The 15,703-nt window shown below is 50.4% G+C and overlaps 2 protein-coding genes across 5 annotated transcripts in view; one reads left to right on the top strand and one right to left on the bottom strand.

Moving 5' to 3' along the window:
• Tead2 (TEA domain transcription factor 2) overlaps positions 1-6,778 on the bottom strand; it is a 17,883-nt gene extending 11,105 nt beyond the window's left edge. For 2 of the 4 annotated variants that reach the window (XR_003714092.1, XM_028788830.1), the window contains exons 1-6: positions 6,702-6,721; positions 5,016-5,253; positions 4,326-4,390; positions 3,229-3,291; positions 1,421-1,528; positions 1,265-1,323 (exon numbers count right to left, since the gene is read on the bottom strand). Coding sequence is in view for 3 of the 4 variants with exons in the window: in XM_028788830.1 (XP_028644663.1) it covers positions 1,265-1,323; positions 1,421-1,528; positions 3,229-3,291; positions 4,326-4,390; positions 5,016-5,247 (527 nt within the window). In the remaining variant the exon portion in view is untranslated. Of the gene's footprint in view, positions 1-1,264; positions 1,324-1,420; positions 1,529-3,228; positions 3,292-4,325; positions 4,391-5,015; positions 5,254-6,659 lie in introns of all 4 variants that reach the window. The other 2 variants (XM_028788827.1, XM_028788828.1) reach the window with 2 other exon arrangements.
• A 3,441-nt stretch (positions 6,779-10,219) lies between these two features.
• Dkkl1 (dickkopf like acrosomal protein 1) lies at positions 10,220-15,179 on the top strand. The gene is made up of 5 exons (XM_028789035.1): positions 10,220-10,503; positions 10,683-10,852; positions 11,747-11,887; positions 12,021-12,110; positions 14,794-15,179. Exons 2-5 carry the CDS (start codon positions 10,700-10,702, stop codon positions 15,100-15,102), a joined length of 693 nt encoding a protein of 230 aa, XP_028644868.1. The 5' UTR covers positions 10,220-10,503; positions 10,683-10,699; the 3' UTR covers positions 15,103-15,179.
• The last annotated feature ends 524 nt before the right edge of the window (positions 15,180-15,703 follow it).

The raw sequence follows: 15,703 nt of genomic DNA, 5'->3' as shown, positions 1-15,703 counted from the left end.
GTTCCCATGTTACCCTCACTCTCTCACAGTACATGTTCCCATGTTACTCTCACTCTCTCACAGTACATGTTCCCATGTTACCCTCACGCAGCCTGGTTAGGCTGGACCCAGGGCCCCTTTTGCTATGACACATCTGGTTACCCTCAGTGGCCACAGATCTCAGAGCTAAGGCCATTCCAGTTACCCCTGAGACTAATTTTCTCCCTCCCAAGCATGAATGAATAAAGTAATCCCTTCCCCACCCTCAAGCCCTAGAGATACTCTAGGGGTCTGGAAATGGGCCTTTACAGGCACGGTAAGGGCATTCATAGCCCCTCCCAAGGGTTTCTTGATCTATATTTGACCTCTCATGACCCTCTGAGACGCACTCATTCTTCCCAGAAGCCTCTAGGTCTATTGTCTTTCCATAAGTCTCTTGGGAATCCTTCATCTGTCCTGAGCCTAGGGCCTTAAACCTCCCTTCTCGTAATTCTTAGAGGAGTCCACCTCTCTCCCCAAAGAGCCTTAAAACTTCTTCCCCGGGCTGGTGAATTGGCCCAGTGGTTAAGAGCACTGACTGCTCTTCCAGAGGTCATGAGTTCAAATCCCAGCAACCACATGGTGGCTCACAACCATCTGTAATGACATCTGATGCCCTCTTGTGGGGTGTCTGAAGACAGCTACAGTGTACTTACATAAAATAAATAAATAAAAATTTAAAAAAAGAAAAAAGAAAAGGTTTGCCATTTTAAAAAAAACAAAACTTCTTCCCCTTTATATTCTGAGCCCTTCTTGTCTCTTCCAGGACCATCTATATCCTTAGCTGTCTTCCCACAAAACCACATGGCTCCGTCTCCTGCAGGAACCTCTAGTTCTGTAACCACCTTCCCATGATCCCCTGGGTCCCCCCACATCCCTCCCAAGTGATCCTTTGGGGGCCCATTCATCCCTTCCAAGAGTACTTAGGCAAACAACTGCCTTCCCATGATGCTTTGGACCCACGTGGCCTTCTAGTAGCCTCCGGGCCTTACATCTACCTTCCCATGAGTCTCTGGGACTGATACTCACACTTAGGAGCCATTATTCCTGTGTATATGGCACACCTTTTCAGAGATGAGGTAAAGAGTATCCTAAGCATAGACAGGGTCACACCCACCAATACCCTAAAGAGCAAAGTGCACTGCTAGACTTCAAAGCTACAAGGTGTGGTTTCAGAATCTATGTCCAAACTGAATGTAGGTGGGAGGGAGAGAAGGGGGAAGTCCAGGGAACACAAAGTACTCACTCTGGAACATTCCACGGTGGCCCAGAGCTCCCTGACCAGAACTGGAAAAGCTCAGTGGCCTGGAGAGGAGACACAGATGAGAATCAGATATCCCTTGTTGGCTATTACAGCCCCATCCTTCCATCCCACATCTCCACAGTCCCCAACCCAGGCCACCTGAGGGCCAGAAGGACCCAGCTTGGCCTGGAGGGAGGGTGCAGAGATGAGCTGTGCCGAAGACATGGTAGCCATCGTCTGGAAGGCCTTGTCCTTGGAGACTTGGTCCTGGGGAAAGGTTGAGGTCCAGGTTAGTGGGGAGCTCTAATTAAGATAGCCAGGATGGGATGATGTCAGGCTTGGGGTAAGAGATGAAGACATGGGGAGCTGTGACACAGGGTCAGGGAGGGGTCAGCTCCCCACCCAAATCTTCTGCCTCTGTTAGCCTCCTCTGGAAGGGCACTGTGTGAGGTACAGATGTGGGTACAGCCGTGGGAAGATGGGCAAGGGGACTTAGCACATTCAGAGTCTGACCTAGGGTGGGGAAAGGTGCCAAGGGACGAAAGAAAACAACTCAGGAGCCAGGCGGTGCACGCCTTTAATCCCAGCACTTGGGAGGCAGAGGCAGGCGATTTCTGAGTTCCGAGGCCAGCCTAGTCTACAGAGTGAGTTCCAGGACAGACAGGGCTACACAGAGAAACCCTGTCTTGAAAAACCAAAAAAAAAAAAATAAAAGAAAAAAAAGAAAGAGAAAACACTCAGGAACTACAGGCTATACTTCATCTCCCTTAGCACCAACGATCACCCAGAGAATAGGGGCTGCACAGGGAACAGGTCACACCGATTTGCACTCCCACAAAAAGATACAGTTTTCTTTTTTTTTTTTTTGTTTTTTTTTTTAAACTTTATTTATTTATTTATTTATTTATTATAAGTACACTATAGCTGTCTTCAGACACCCCACAAGAGGGCATCAGATCTCATTGCAGATGGTTGTGAGCCACCATGTGGTTGCTGGGATTTGAACTCATGACCTCTGGAAGAGCAGTCAGTGCTCTTAACCACTGAGCCATCTCACCAGCCCAAAGATACAGTTTTCTAAGTGAAGAAAGGGCTGGACACAGTGTTTCCTGATGCCCAGGCTACAGGAAATGAGACTCTCCAGAGCCCCCTGGGAACAGGAAGGAGATGTTTTCATTCCAGACAGAACACAGAAAAGACTGAGAAAGGACAGAAAAGATTAGAACCTAAGGGTTTAGGGCCTACAAAAAAGAAAGGGACCATTTCCAGATAAAAGAACAGGAAGTCATCATCCCTGAGGCTAAAAGGAAAGTAATCCCACACAGAGGAACACTGATAAGGGTTCAGGCTTGAGGGCACAGGGCACTCATGGTGGAGAAATGAGAGCAGATGCTATACTCTCTCACAGGAAAGTGTACTGTCAAGGGAGGCAAGGCTGGAATAGGGGACAGGAGAAAGATGAGACCAGCAGGGACAGAGAGGGGGAAGGATGGTAGCAGGGAAAGAAGCACCCTGTCTGCGACAGGAGCCACACAGCCAGCTGTGGGCAGGCTCCCCTCAGGGTCTCTGATCCCCACAGACCTCTATTTCTCTCTTTCTCTCTGGATCTCTGTCCTCCCATTTCCTTCATTAGTGGGTGTGTGGGTGTGTCTGTCTGTCTATTTAACACCCTCCCACCTCACCTCCCATGTATGTGTCTTTCTCTTTGGGACTCACTCTCTCTCTCTCTCTCTCTGTGTCTCTGTCTCCCTCTCTCCCTCCTTCCCTCCCTCTCTCCTTCCCTCTCTCCCTCCCTCCTTGCCTCCTTCCTCTCCCTTTCCCCCTCCCTTTCCCTCTCCCTCCCCCATCTCTCTGAGTCTGTCTGTCTCTCTGGGTCTGTCCCTCTTACCCCATCCCTCCCTCTAAGGATCCCCACTCAGCCCTACCCACCCCCAAATCCATGCTTGCCTACCTGCCCTTACCCTTACCTTCAGCTTGGACTGAATTTCTCTCGATTTCCTTCGAGCCAAAACCTGGATGTGACTAGAGACCTGGTGGGATGAGAAGCAGGCTTGGGCATCCTTTGTCCAGTACTCTCCCTCCCTCCCTGCAGCTGCACATGCTGCTCTTCCACAGGTAATAGGCCTGAGTCAAAGGCTGTCTAAAGGAGTGTAAGCACAACCATGGCCGATCCAGCAGGCCCAGGCCCCTCTTGGTAATAAACCTCCTACAGAAATATCAGGACTGACAAGACGGCTCAGCAGTAAAAGCACTTGGCACCAAGCCTAATGTCCAAACGTTCATCCCTAAGACCTATATGGTAGAAGGAGAGAACTAACTCCTGAATGTTGTCTTCTGATTTCTACAGGGATACTATAGCACAAGAACACGCACGTGCGCCCGGGAACACACGCGCGCGCGCGCACACACACACACACACCTAATAAAAGAAAAAGTACTTAAAAACATGTTGTGATATGGTTTATGTATGTGACTTAAGCGAACCCTGGCACACATGCAGAGGTCAGAGGAAAGGCTGTGAAAGCTGCTTCTCCTACTCTGTAGGCCCCAGAAAATGAGAGCTAAGGCAATCAGGCTCTAGCGGCAAGCCCTTTACCCACTACGCCATTTCACAGGAACATGAAACAAACATTGTACAGAAGTATCTGGCATGCCCACAGCTTAGGGGAAAACCCCATGCGCCGAGGCCACAAAGATGCTTCCATCGGAAGAGGTCACTCTCCCTGCATGAGGACTTGAGTCCCAGCCACAGGGGATACAGAGGTTCGGACTGGCACTTGCTGGCTGCCCAGTCTAGGCAAACCCCAAGTTCCGGGCCAGTGAGAGAAGCAGTCTCAAAGACAGGGGCAGCTGTCAAGATGAGACCCGTGCTCTCCCACTGACCACCACATGCTGGTGTGCACACGTGCACGAACAGATACCTCCCACACGCACGTACAAGCTTTTTGTTTCTTTTTTAACCATATGACCCACATCTGCCTTGAACCTGAACCAGCCCACATGGAGATGGCCCTCAGGAAATGTCCAGCCCCAGACCAAAGCTCCAAAGTGTCAGTCCTGAGACCTGCTTTCGAGTTCTCGTCTTGCCTGTCCTCAGCTTGATGTAACGGGCAATGAGTTCATTCCGGCCTGGAGGAGTCAAAATGAAAAAGAGTAAGACTCTCAGCAGAACTTCCTGCCAAAGAAGACAGGGATGAAGGAAGGATAAGGTCATCAAGCCAGTGACCCCACCAAGCCAGGTTGGGGGACTCCTCGGCCACAGGGTCACCAGCTCAGTCACGTACTAGCTATGTGGTTAGTGACAAATCAGTAAGTCTTCCTGTGTGTTCCCCTCATCTGTGCAGGAAAAACTGCTAGAGCCCAAGTCATGGGAAAGATGCAATCCTTTTCCTTTGTTTTGTATTTTGTTTATTTTCATATTTATTCATTTATTTTTGCTTATTTATTTTTGGCTTTTTGAGATTTCAAAAAGGGTCTCTCTACATAGCCCTGCTATCCTGGCACTCCCTCTATGTAGACCAGACTGGCCTCAAATTCACAGAGATCCACCTGCCTCTGCCACCAACGTACCCTGCCTTATTTTTATTATTTTGAGACAAGGTCTTACATAGGTCAGACTAACGTAGGCTCAGTATGTAGCTGAGGATGGCCTTAAATTCTTAAAGGTATATACCACCACAGCTGGCTAGACTCTGGACACATTGGCAGTGTGACTTTTTTCACTGGGGTCAGGACAGCCACCACAGGGACTCACCATACATCTTGCCCTCATCTGACAGGATGATCTTGCGACGGCCACAGGGAGGGTAGATGGCCAGGGCCTCCTGAAAACTCTGCTCGATGTCGGGGCTCCACACACCTTCTGCATCAGAGCTCCCGTCACCTCCAACGCCCTCACTGCCTCCGGTGCCCTCCTCGCTGCCTTCCTCACTACCTGTCCAGCCCCCGCCATCATCCAGGGGGGCCCCAGTCCGGGGATCCCCCATCTGGGCCTGCAGAGAAAAGATCAGCAGCTACATATGGTATTGCAAGAACAGTGCAGGAGGCCTGACTGCGAGAGGAAGTGAGGCCTGGACCTCGAGGTTGAAGGAGCCTGGGACCTGAACCCCTGGGTCTGAGGGAGAAGAGGAATCTAAACCTGGGATCTGGGAGGCTGTTCTTACCCTGAGCTTTCAGAGGAACTTGCTTTGGGATTGCACGGGACTGAAGTCACCTGACCACCTCAGGGCAGTGCCTGAGGCCATTCTGTAAGACTGTGTTTGGATCGCCAGTTTTAGGGAACACGAGAGTCTGGTTAATTGCTAGGAGTGAGACCCTCCCGTCCTACTGAGAAAGAACAGGTGCTCAGAGAAGAGCAGCAGCTGCTGGAAAAGGAGAGGCTAAGTCCAAAATCAACATCCAGAGAGAAGGAGAGATCCAGGGACAGAAAGCCAGATCGACACGGCAAAAGGGGGCACAGTCAGGGCCGGGACCAGAAAGTAACCACAGAACGAGGAGGGGGCGGGGCTGGGGCGCCCATCAAACTTCGGGCCCAGGGACTCAGTCGCCCAGCCATCTGGAGGACAGAACAAAGAGCCCAGGCATCCCCTCCCCCAGTTCCCCACAACCCCTACTGTGGGCGGGGCCAGCGTGCAAGCAGCCTCACCGGCCCCGCCCCTCCCCCGGGCTCGGCTCCAACCCAAGTTCCCATCGACTTTCCGGAGGCCAAGAACAGGGAAAAACTTTCCCCATACAGTCCGATACCTCCTCCCTGGAGGTTTTATGTCTTCCAGAACTTTCCCAGGACCCCAACCAAAGTTCTGAGTCCCATCCCTCGAACTCTGGACTCTTGACCTGGTAGACGTTAGACGAACAAAGATCCCAAGCCCAGCTCAGTGTTGCGGCGAGGTTCAGAACCCCCGTAGGCCGAAATCCCAACCCAGCCCACCCCCATGTGGCCAGACAAAGAGACAGACGAGCCAGGCAAGACTGACGGACATCTCTAATCTCCTGCCGTAGTCCCCAATCCTTGGAAGACCAAAGGACGAAGGTCCAAGGGGCCCATGGCCCTTCCCCGGCCACTGCCGCGCCTTCCCTGCTCCGTGAAGGGGCCACATGCCCACAGGGTGGACGCTTGCAGGAAGGATGGCCCGAGAGGCGGGCTTGAACTAACAGAAGACCCGCGGCCGCCCTTCGCTCCCACGTCCTGGGTCCGCAGCCCCCGGCCACCCCGCGCGCTTCCCCAGCCGCACACCATCCCCAGGCCCCTAACTCCGGAGAAAGTTCCAGCTCCACACTTCGGCTGCGTCCCCGGCGCAAACTCCGGCCCCGGGGCAGAAAAAGGACGGCGGGCAATTCCCACGCGATCTCAGGCACACGCGCCTCACCTCATCGCGCAGAACTTCCCACCCCAACTCACAAACCCCAAGCAGGATCCCGATTCCCGCCGGCGCCTTCCTACCTCCCGGCCTGGGCAGGGGAGCCGCGGGCGGGCGGGGCGAGACCGGGAGAAAGTTGCCGGGAGCTTTGTTTGGGAAAAGTGGGAGGGACCCGGGGGGGCGTGCCCGGCGGTAGGGTCGGAATCTCACGGGGACACTCGGGGCGAGGTGCTTGCTTTGGGAGAGATGAGTCCATCTAAGGACTAGGTGCGGATGCTGGGGTCCCTAGGAGAGAAGGTGGTTTGGGGGCCTGGATTCATGACTTTGGAGGAGGAGGCTGGGGTCTGTAACTATGAGTCTGAAAGAGGAATATTAGGATCTGGACTCCAGGTCTGAGGGAGAAGTTACTGGGAGTTGCAGGAAGTAGACTCCTAGATGGAGGAGGGGACGGACGTGACCTGTGTTACCCTGTGTGTTTGCTGAGGGTGTGGGATTGACAGAAACAAAATCATCTTTACCAATTTTATGTGTTTTTATTTTACTCTGTTTTTAGACATTTAAATTTTATTTGTATGTTTTTGTCTCATGTATGTCTAATGCCTACAGAGACTAGAAGAGGGCACTGGGCACTGGATCCCCTGGAACTGGAGTTACAGATGGTTGTGGTCACCCATGTGGGTGTTGTAAATCAAATCCAGATCCTCCGGAAGTGCAGGCAGTGTTCTAAATCACTGAGCCATCTGTCCACCCATGAAGGTCAGAACCCAGGACCTCACAAGAGCTAGGCAGACGTTCCAGCTCAGAGCTGCCTCTGGTTCAAGTTTGTTAAATAAGGTGTTCGGGTGGGTTGGTTTGCTTCTGATGAGAACACAGCTTCTTTGCGACCTGGCCCCCAGTGTTTCTGAAGATCCACAGAAATGCAGACTCCACAATTGCTTAGGCACTAGTGGCTGCAAGTGGCACCTGTCCCAGGATAGAGACAGACCCTGGGTGCCTGAGGGCAGAGAGTTCGGGTCCTGGGTCTTGTTCTCTTAAAACTGAAGATAAGAGTGATACCGCTGATTTATATTCCCAGCTCTTGTAGAGTTGAAGCTAGCCTGGATGTTCTAGTTTGTTTTCTGTGACAGTGATAAACACCATGGCCAACAGTTGGGGAGGAAAGGGTTAATTTAAGATCACAGTTGTAATTCTTCATGAAAGGAAGTCAGAGAAGAAATTCAAAGAACCTGGAGACAGGATCTGAATCAGAGACCTTGGAGAAGTACTGCTCACTAGTTTGCTCCCCACGACTTGTTCAGCCTTATAGCACCTAGGACCACGGACCAGGGGTGAAACCACCCACAGTGGGCTGGGTCCTGCAACATCAATCATTCATCGAGACTCTCTGCCCTCGGGCACCCAGGCTCTGTCTCTATCCTGGGACAGGTGCCATTTTGGTGGAGCTTCCGAAACACCAGGAGTCTAGCCCAATAGGCTTCCTGCTGGCAGTCACAAAGGCCCTGCAGACTTGCCTATAAGCCAGTCTGATAGGGATATTTTCTAAACTGAAGTTCCCTCTTCCCAGATGACTCTGGCCTGTGTCAAGTCAACAAGAAAAACAGACAAACATCAACAACAGCAAAAAACAAAAAAAACAGCACACTGAAATGCATTCTTTGAAAAACTAAACAAAAGCCCCCAAACAGCCAGCCAAGTAATGATGGCTCATGCCTTTAATCTCAGCCCTCTGGAGGCAGAGGCAGGTGGATCACTGAGTTCAAGGCTAGCCTGGTCTACAGAGTGAGTTCCAGGACAGCCAGGGCTACACAGAGAAACCCTGTCTCGAAAAACAAAACAAAAGAAAGAAAGAAAGAAAGAGAGAAAGAAAGAAAGAAAGAAAGAAAGAAAGAAAGAAAGAAAGAAAGAAAACAGGGCTATGGGCTGGACAGATAGCTCAGGGAAAGGTACTTGCGGCCAACCCTGACAACTTGAATTCAATGTCCAGATCCCACACAGAGGGAAGGAGAACAGACTCCTGAAAGTTGCCATCTGACTTCTGTACTTGCTTGCTGCACATACACACACACTCACAATCATACTCCTCGGCCTAGTTCAAGGTCAGTCTAGGATGCATAAGACCCTATTTCTAAATTTGAAAAGCAAAAAATGAGAAAAAGAGGAAAAACAGGGGCTGACTGTCTTCAAACGCAAAGCCAAGAGTGGCTGGCATACGGACTTTGTGAGTCTGAAAGAAAGGGAATCTTGGATTTGGGGTGTCTTGGGGAAAAAACACAGGACTGTAATTAGAGGTTATTGTTGATGTTGTTTTGAAGGTAGCTGGACTTTTTAAATGAAATCAGCTAGAAAATGAGAAACATCTACAGTAATGCTCAGAGAGTCAATAAATGAGGTAAACCAGATGGCAGAGTGCTAAGGGCACTTGCAGCCAAGCTTAAGTTAGATCCTGGGGACCTACACGCTGGCAGGCAAGTTGCCCACTGACCTCCACATCTGCACCATGGCAGCCCTGTGCACAAGCACTCCAAATAAATAAAATTAAAAGCATCTGGACATGGGGTGAATGGGTCTGAGAAGTTCTGGAAAACAGAAGCGTGACCTGAGTGGAGCATTATTCTAGTTTAAAGGGTGTGGCGAAGACACTCTCAGGCAAACTGACCAGCTAGGCTCAGACTAGCTAGGCTCTCTGAAGCAAACAGACCTGCCAAGCCAAGCAGAGGGAGCTGACATAAACTGCCTGGAAGAGGCTCATACCAACTGACTCTCCAGCCCGTTGAGCTGCCTGCAGGCTGTAGAGTGTGCTCCAGGTCTCCAGATTTCATGGTCATCACCCATGCTGAGATGGACTTCGGTGATGCAGCTGTCTTTGGGTCATTTCTGTTCCTGTAAGGAACATCAATAAAACTCATTGGTTCGCCGGGCAGTGGTGGCGCACACCTTTAATCCCAGCACTTGGGAGACAGAGGCAGGTGGATTTCTGAGTTCGAGGCCAGCCTGGTCTACCAAGTGAGTTCCAGGACGGACAGGGCTACACAGAGAAACCCTGTCTCGAAAAACAAAACACAACAAAACAAACAAACAAAAAAAACTCATTGGTTTGCCATGAAAAAAGAGGCGTGGCAGTCTGTGATTGATTGTTGACTCCCTTGGGAGAGTTAGGATCAGAGAGCACTAGGCAGGACTGAGGGTTCCAGGGCTGAGGCCAATGATAAGTCTAGGTAATAGAGTCTGGAGGGTAAGATCATCAAGTGGGAGCGTGTTATAGAATAGGAGCATGAGCAGGAAAGGACCTAGTGGTCTGACTTAAGGGAAGTAGTTAGTGAAGAATGGAGGTGTGCAGAGGCATGACCACGGAAGGAAGGTTAATCCATAAGGTCATCAACTCGGGGCAAGGGCAAGGAGACAGGTGGCTGTGGCTTAAGGGGTAAGCGTGTGTCTTCCAGAGATCAGGGAGAATTTAGGTAGCTCAGCGGGTGGAGGCGTGGTCAGGAAAAGAGGGCGTGTCCCTTTGATCAGTCATGGCCAAAGAGGAAAATCTGTTTTAAAGGACATTGATGCCTAAAGGAAGAGTGGCTCTCAGGCATGAGGTAAAATAAATGCCTGTTCACCAGGTGTGGGCGTGGCCATCCATGAAGGGGTTGGCTTAAGAGGTGTGGTTATGACAGAGACTTGATGGTGGAGTAGTGAGGATTCTAGGTGACCGTGGGTGGTGGGCGTGGTGAGACAATTGGGGCGTGGCCAGTCTCGCGGAGTGGTGGTACCCAACGAACGCGCCAGTAATTTGCCCAGGCTCGAGACCAGAACTGGATATTAACTGTCCGTATCCGGCGGTGTCCGGAGCCGGGTGGCTGAGCTGCAGTCCAGGAGAAGGCGCGAATGTAGGCAAAGGTGAGGAACCGGATCTGAGAGAGGCCAAACCCGGACAAGGAGTGCCTGAAATGGAAAGAACGCCTACAGAATCCAAGGGATGCAGGGCAGGTGGGCGGGGCGGGGTCCTCACCGAGGGCGGAGCCTGGGAAGAGGCGGCCAAGGGGTGATTGTGGGATCTGAAACTGCCCTTATCACAGCCTTCCACCCACCCGCAATGTGTCAACTGGGGGTCCTGCTGCTGCTGCTCCCCTCGGCCTTCATGTTCTCCTCTGCTGTCCCGATCCATGATGTCGACTCTCAGCAGAACTCTTCCGGGTTTCTGGGCCTTCAGAGTCTTCTCCAAAGCTTTAGTCGGCTGTTCCTAAAAGTGAGTGATGGGACAGAGATGGACCAGGCAGAAGACAGATAAGAAAAGGAGCAAACAGAACAGAGAGTTGGAGATGTGTCTCAGATGGGAGAGTGGTTGTCTAGCATGTAGCTTGATGCCCTGCAACAATTATACCAGCACGCAGGAGGCAGAGACCAGAGAATCAGGAGTCCAAAGCCACCTTCCTCTATACAGGAAGTTTGACCAACCAGGAATACATGATACGTTGTGTCATAGCAAAGCAGGAGTATAAAGTGGTGGGTTGAACAGACAGATGAGGAACATAACAAAATAGGAAGGGACACTGGGCCTGTGGCTGAAAGCCCGTCATCCCAGCTAGCAGGTCCCAGATGTGGCCGAGGCTAATATGAAATCCCAACATGAGAAAAAAATCAAGTTCAAGGTAAGCCTAGGCACCTTTCATCAAACCCTGTTTCAAAACTTAAAAAGAGGCAGGCCTGGCAACCCATCCACTTGGGAGGTAGAGTCAGGGCAATGTCTGTGAATTTGAGGCCAGCTTACTCTGCTTATCAAGTTCCAGATCAGCCAGAGCTACATAGTGAGACCCAGTCAAGATAAATCAATAAAAAGAGGGCTGGGGGTATAGTGGCTGAGAGTATGACTCAGAGATAGAGCCCCCAAGCCAGGAGGCTGAGTGTATGGTTAGGAGGTACAGGGCTTACCTAGCATGTGTGGGGTGAGAGGTAGAGAGAAGGGGAGGAGAGGTAGCCAGGACAGGTGAGGAGCAGGAACAGCAAGGCACTGGGACAGAAAGACAGATAGGTATTGGTGGCTAGAAACTCTGGGGATCGAGGACTGAAGGAGAACGAGACTGATTTGGAGGGCATCCTGGAAGGACAGCAGGTGTGCACACCATTTCCCCCCTGGCCCTAGAATGACCTGCTACGAGATCTGGACAACTTCTTCTCCTCCCCCATGGACTTCCGAGACCTTCCTAAGAACTTCCATCAGGAAGAGAACCAGGAGCACAGAATGGGGAACCATACCCTCTCCAGCCACCTACAGATAGACAAGGTGCCTCCCTCCACCGGGCAGCCCTTCCTGAGTTCTCCCCACCACCCATCAAGCTGCTGCTTTACCTGACAGGAGAGTGGCAGGTGAGGGAGGAAAGCAGGTTTGTTCTGACTCTCTTGTGCAACCTTCACAGATGACTGACAACCAGACAGGGGAGGTGCTAATCTCTGAGAAGGTGGTGGCCTCCATTGAGCCAGAAGGGAACCCAAAAGGTGACTGGAAGGTAAGGACCTCCCTTGCCACCAGGCGTCCAGGAATCAGCATTTTTCTATAGCTGAGGAAGTCCACTGTGCCATACTATTCCAGCTTCCTCTCTGCTCTGTAATAGAATACTTTAGCTGACAGCGTGGAGGGAATGAAAGGGTTTATCTGGTTTACAGCCCATCACTTAGGGAAACTCATGACATCATTTCTACTCTCAAGAGCAAATGGGGAAAAAAAACATATTTGCTTGTTTTGTCCTGTCTTAGGAAATGGTTCTGCCCACAAAGGGCTGGGTCGTCCTACATGATAACAATCTTGATCTAGTTAGTACCGCGTTCAGACTCTCTTCTGGGATGAGTCTACACTGTGGCAACTTGGCATTTAAAAGTAGCCAGCACATACTCCATACATGGAATATCCTCACCGGACAGTGGTGGCGCACGCCTTTAATCCCAGCACTTGGGAGGCAGAGGCAGGCGGATTTCTAAGTTCGAGGCCAGCATGATCTACAGAGTTCCCGGACAGCCAGGGCTACACAAAGAAACCCTGTCTCTAAAAACCAAAAAAAAGAAAAAGAAAGAAAGAAAGAAAAAAAAAAGAAAGAAAGAAAGTAAAAGGGAATATCCTCGAACTTTCTGGGGCTTAGGGTGATGTGTCAAGAGGGATAGATAGGTCAGTAGGTGTGGTTGTAAACACAGGTGACCCAGGACTTGAAAAGCTGAGGCAGGAGGACTGCCACAATTTTAGGCAAAAGGCAAGAGGATCTCTGTGAGTTGAAGACCACTCTGATCTACTAAGCAAGTGCCAGGCCAGCCAGGACTACATATCCGGACCCTGTGTTAAAATGAACATTAAAAGTCTACTTGTAACCTTCAGAAAGTGTTTTGGTCATTTCAGAAAGTTTTAGGGTCTCCCAAGAGCTTTGTAAACCTTAGCATTCAAAGCCTCCACCAATCTCAGAAGTCACACCTGAGCGGGGTGGGGGGTGGGGTTATTCGTTTTGACTTTGTTTGGAGTTGGTGTGTCTGCGCATGCGCGCGCACGGGACCAGTCAAGTAAGGATTGTCTTCCCCCGACCTCCTGTGTATTAACACTCCGTGCATTATCATTTTTATTTTTTCTGAGACAGGGTTGTTCTAAATAGTCCTGGCTGACCTTGAACAGAGATCCCCAGCCCCTTGATTCTGCCTCCTGTGTGCTGGGTTTGAAGGTGTGGCACGCCACCACCACAGGCCTCTACCTTATTTTTTGAGCCAGGGATTTTAACTGTATCTGACGCTCGTCTTCAGTTAATCTGGCTGGCCAGCAAGCCCCCAGGATTCTCCCGTCTCTGTCTCCCCAGTGTAGCATTACAGGCATGTGCTGCAGCTCTTGGCTACTCTATGAATGCTGGAGACCAGGACTCAAGTTCTCATAGTTGGGCTCAAGTACTTTACTGATAGGCCCCTTTTTGAGACAGGGTCTCACTCTGTAGCCTTGATTGGCTCTGAATTTTCAAGGCCCTGCCTCAACCTACATGTAGCTGGGAAAACAGGCCTGAACCGTCAGGCTCAACTGAGGTCAGGGTAATTTCAAAACAGGAATTTGGCATAGGCAGCCAGGAATGGTGACACACCATGTTTTTTGTTTTGCTTTACTTTGGTTTGGGGTTTGGTTTTGGTTGTTTGAGACAGGATCTATCTATGTAGCATTGGCTATCCGAGAACTTGCTTTGTAGTCCAGGCTGACCACCAACTCTGAGATCTGCCTGCCTCTACCTCCTGAGTACCGAGTTTAAAGGCCTGTGCTACCATACCTGGCATAACTTAAGGCTTTTGATTTAGGGTGACCCAGTACTTCTGTGCCACCTCTCAAATTCGGGGATTCCAAATGTGAACCACCATGCCAAATTTATCATTTGTTTTTGTTTAATTTTGTTGTTGTTTTTCCAAGACGTTTTTTCTGTGTAACCTTGGTTGGCCTCAAACTCACAGAGATCCTTCTGTCTCTGCCTCCTGAGTGCTGGGAGTAAAAGTATGCACCACCACTGCCCAGCGAATGCTTTCTTTAATTTTTTTTTTCTAATTTTTAAAAATTGCTGTTAACGTATGAGTGCAGGTGCACACAATGGCCACAAGAGGGCATCAGATTCCCCTAGAGCGGGAGTTACCCGAGCCGGGGGAGATCTTGCCATGGGTGTTGGGAACCCAGAGAAGATGCTCTGCAGAGACGCTAAGAATGTATGCAAATGGTGTGCATACTCAACACTCAGACACACCCACGTAAACATAAGGTGAAATCATCTCTAAGGCAACCATGGAAGTCTAAAAATAATCGAATTTGGGTGCTTGGAAGGATAGCTCAGTAGTTAAGAGCACTGACTGCTCTTCTAAAGGATCCAGGTTCAATTCCCAGCATCTACATGGCAACGCATAATTGTCTGTAACTCCAGTTCCAGGGACCTGACACCCTCACACAGACACACGCAGGCAAAACACCAACGCACATAAAAATAAATAAGCCTTAAAATAAATAAATACATAACAAATTTACTACACAAGAATGCAGCAGGCCAGACAGAAAACAGAACTGTCTTCCCAAAAAGAGTTTTTTAACCCAAAAGCACCAAGGGAGCTGAGATGTAGGTTGAGATGGCCCAGTGGAGATCGAATATCTTGAATGTGCTGTGTGGCATCTGAGGAATCCCGGTGTCTCATTCCCAGGTGCCCAAAGTGGAGGCAAAGGAAGCACTGGTGCCCATGCAGAAGGTCACTGAGAGCTTGCACCCAGAGCCTCGGCGGGTGGCTTTCTGGATCATGAAGATGCCAAGGCGGAGGACCCAGCCAGATGTCCAGGATGGAAGCCGCTGGCTCATAGAAAAGCGACATCGCATGCAGGCTATCCGGGATGGGCTTCGTGGAGGTGCCCATGGGGACAACCTTGAGGAAGGGGTCCATGTTCCCCAGCACGCCAAGCTGCCTATCCGAAAGACACACTTTCTCTACATCCTCAGGCCATCCCAGCAGCTATAAGGTGGGGACCAGATGTCCCTGCATGTCCCACACCCTACCCCAACACCATATGGAAATAAAGTTTTTTCTTACATGTAGCAAATCTCCTTTGGGTATCTCTTCCCAGACAGGCCGGAATCCAGCACATCCACTCAGTCTGACGATGGCTGTGGCAGACTAAGTGCGTGCATCTTGCTTACACCTCATTCGGAACATTGTCTCTTGGTTAGGCAACTGGGTCTCCTGTAGCACCATGATACACTGGGTACTGAAGCCTTTGGGCCAGCCTGTCTGCCATCCCAACTCCCAAAGTACTTTGCTGATCCACCCTAGACACCAAAATATAGCTTTTAGATTTTACAAAATTGGCCGGTCAGTGGTGGCGCACACCTTTAATCCCAGCACTTGGGAGGCAGAGGCAGGTGGATTTCTGAGTTCGAGAGTTCGAGGCTAGCCTGGTCTACAGAGTGAGTTCCAGGACAGCCAGGGCTACACAGAGAAACCCTGTCTTGAAAAACCAAAAAAAAAAAAAAAAAAATATTGAAAAATTAATATTTTGCCAGGCGGTGGTGGCACACGCTTTAATCCCAGCACTTGGGAGACAGAGGCAGGCGGATTTCTG

This window comes from Grammomys surdaster, unplaced genomic scaffold, assembly GCF_004785775.1.
Source record: "Grammomys surdaster isolate TR1022 unplaced genomic scaffold, NIH_TR_1.0 125769, whole genome shotgun sequence".
Classification (NCBI taxonomy): domain Eukaryota; kingdom Metazoa; phylum Chordata; class Mammalia; order Rodentia; family Muridae; genus Grammomys; species Grammomys surdaster.
Note: the sequence above shows the minus strand (reverse complement) of the source record. Positions and strands in the feature narration are given on the sequence as shown.